Raw genomic sequence first — 3,206 nt, 5'->3', positions numbered from 1 at the left:
GCCGGACACTGGCGCCACCGGGCCCTCTGACCACCACCAGTAGGCAACGGGTGAAGTGTCTTGCCCAAGGACACAACGACCGAGACTGTCCGAGCCGGGGCTCGAACCGGCAACCTTCCGATTACAAGACAAACTCCCAACTCTTGAGCCACGATCGCCCCGTTGATTAGTAAATCATCCAACTTTTATTTGAAGAAGTAAGGAAGAGAATTAGCTTGGCCTGATAACACCATGTTAACATGGATGAAGAACAGAGCCCTGGTGGCAGATAGTGGGTGGAAATGACAGCAGCAAGAGCAAAATATCTCTCGTGATAAAAATATGAACTCAGTAGGGAAAAAAAATCTCTGACACAAGATGGTAACAAGGCTGTCAAGGTAAAGACACAATAAAGTGAAGAGCAGAGTGATAAGCATAAAGCTGTAAGGACAGTTTAAGGAAAGCTGTTACTGCATGCACAGATGATGATGATGATGATGATGATGATGATGATGATGATGATGATGATGATGATGATGATGGGCATGGTGATTATTTACCTTAGTGGATCGTTTCCAGGACCTCCTGAGCAGCATAGTCTGAATATACATAAAAATGGATTATTTCTACTGACTTATGCAGGGTGGAAAAGTTGAATGGATAGCTGTAACTAAAGGGCTGCAATGTGTATCTGCATTTTTATTAAATAATATGAAAACAGCCAAAACCTCTTTCATTTAAATAGGGTACCATTGTGTTTAAGCCACTAGGGGAAGCTGTAGGATGGGGTTCTGTTAACTAAACGGGAAATAAAACTAAGGGGAGGTGTCCTGCTTCAATTAAGCTTTATAAATAAGGCACCAAAAAAAAGAGTCTACCAAAAAAAAATGATCTTCACCAGAACTGAGCATTCATTATCTCAGCCTCAGCAGTGTGCCAATTAGAGCCAATGAGACTTTGATCTGTCCAAGCTTTGATTTGAGTGTCATGGTTTTCTGTCTGTTGTTGTTTGTTGTCTTCCTTTCTCTCCATCTCCCTCCAACTCTCTTTTTACTGCTGTTTCTCTGCATCTGTATCTCTGGCTGCAGCTGGAGAACAAATTCAGACTTGGCCTATTATGAATTTATGTGTTGAATTAAACATGAACAAGATGTGCTGTTTTTAATATCTCAGAGCTGAGGATACAGTTGGAAACCATCTCTTCATGCAGCTCCATTTAACTGAGCAGAAACTATAATCACAGCTAAGCAGACCAAAATAAATAGAATTACTGAGTTTATTCAATACAGTGCAGTCTATGTCTGCTGTATGCAGCTGTTTAAAGAGTTCTCTCCAAAGCCATCCTACCACACTTCTTTGTATGTTAAAGGTTAGCCCTGTCAAGTTGAGCAACTTGATTCATTTCATATCAAGTATTATAGGGCAAGGTTTTGTTTTATCCAGAGTTGGACAGTATAGCAATGTTAGGAAGTCAGTACAGAAAGAGAAAACAATATGTTATTATCGTGTTATAATCATATTATACACTGCTTTTCTGAAACACAAGTAATATATAAAGATGAATGTCAAGACAGCTCCACCTAATGTAATACAGAAATGGGCACTTGCATCTCACACGGCCGACCCGATTGCAGCAAGAGTCAACTAGTGCTGTGGACAACGTTTCACAAAGTTAAACTTTTGCTTTTTACATAATACGGAATCCGTTCATTGTGAAACATTGTGGGGCAATTTCACCACATTTTTGAAACATTTAAGGGAATTTTCATGAATAAAAACTGAGCTGGCTGCTGAGCGGAAAGACAGGCCTAGATGGGGATGCTGATATGTAACTCTAGCAACCGAACTGTGCAAAAATACCTCCCTTTAATTTGTTACATTTTGTTTGCAATGATCTCTGTTCTACAGCTTTCTGGAGGTCTTTCAAAGTTTTTCACTGATTTTGGCTACATTTTCACAAACTTTCTTCTTTGTTCTTTAATTGAATCTATGGAAATGCTAGATGTTGGGGTTTGGGGTTGAACTTCACCCAGATTTTGGGGATCTTGTAAATATTGATGAATTTTGATCCATCATACACAATACTACCTGGAAAGCATCTAATCAGCAACACTTTTTTTTCAGCACAGTAATTAACTAAAACACACTGCCAACACAGTGAGAGTTTACCTGGATGGGGAAAAAAGACACACAGTGGTACACTATTACTCATGCACTGGTCTCCCCAGAGTCTGAACCTAAGCAGTATTGAAGTAGTATGGAATGATCCATATAGAAAACAGAAGAAAAGGCAGAAATATATAAAAAAGAAACGCCTTAAATGTCCTTCAAGAAGCCTGGAAAACTATGGCTTTCTGAAGGCTCCTTTCTGAAGAAAGCTGCCTCAGAGTTTATGTTGTGCTTTTATTTTATTTTATTAATTTTATTAATAAAATACATTTTCTTAATATTATTCTTATTCTTATTTCTTAATTATTAGTATTAATTTTAATCTATTTCAATGGTAGGTTTATTTGAACAGTGAGAGACAGAACAATAACAAAAAAATCCAGAAAAATTCATTTCCAAAAAGTTATAAATTAATTTGCATTTTCATGAAGGAAATAAGTATTTAAGGCCTCCCTATCAATCAGCAAGATTTCTGGCTCCCAGGTGTATTTTATAGAGGTAATGAGCTGATATTGGGAGCCTCAACTTGTTACCTGTATAAAAGACAGCTGTCCATAGAAGCAATCAATCTATCCAGATTCCAAACTTTGCACCACGGCCAAGACCAAAGAGCTTTCCAAGGATGTTAGGGTCAAGATAGTGGACCTACACAAGGCTGGAATGGGCTACAAGACCATCGCCAAGCAGCTGGGTGAGAAGGTGAAAACAATTGGTGTGATTATTCACAAATGGAAGAATCATAAAATAACTGCCAATCTCCCTCGGTCTGGAGTTTCAATGATAATGAGAACGGTGTGGAACCAGCCCAGAACTACTCGGGAGGAACTTGTCAATGATCTCAAGGCAGCTGGGACCATAGTTGCCAACAGTTGATAACACACTATGCTGTGAAGGACTGAAATCCTGCACAGCCCGCAAGGGCACCATTTGAAGCTGCTACTGAACATCTCAATGATTCAGAGGAGGACTGGGTAAATGGTAAATGGCCTGCATTTGTATAGTGCTTTACTCAATCCCTAAGGACCCCAAAGCGCTTTACACTACATTCAGTCATTCAC

At 39.2% G+C, this 3,206-nt stretch overlaps 1 protein-coding gene across 5 annotated transcripts in view; it reads right to left on the bottom strand.

Moving 5' to 3' along the window:
• The window catches only part of mctp1b (multiple C2 domains, transmembrane 1b), a 37,172-nt gene that overhangs the window by 12,374 nt on the left and 21,592 nt on the right, over positions 1–3,206 (bottom strand). For all 5 annotated transcript variants that reach the window (XM_005739133.1, XM_005739134.1, XM_005739135.1 and 2 more), the window contains one exon: positions 540–578. In XM_005739133.1, the coding sequence (XP_005739190.1) occupies positions 540–578 (39 nt within the window). The remainder of the gene's footprint in view (positions 1–539; positions 579–3,206) is intronic.

The sequence above is a fragment of the Pundamilia nyererei genome, unplaced genomic scaffold, assembly GCF_000239375.1.
Source record: "Pundamilia nyererei isolate P.nyererei 1_Seehausen unplaced genomic scaffold, PunNye1.0 scaffold00089, whole genome shotgun sequence".
Classification (NCBI taxonomy): domain Eukaryota; kingdom Metazoa; phylum Chordata; class Actinopteri; order Cichliformes; family Cichlidae; genus Pundamilia; species Pundamilia nyererei.
Note: the sequence above shows the minus strand (reverse complement) of the source record. Positions and strands in the feature narration are given on the sequence as shown.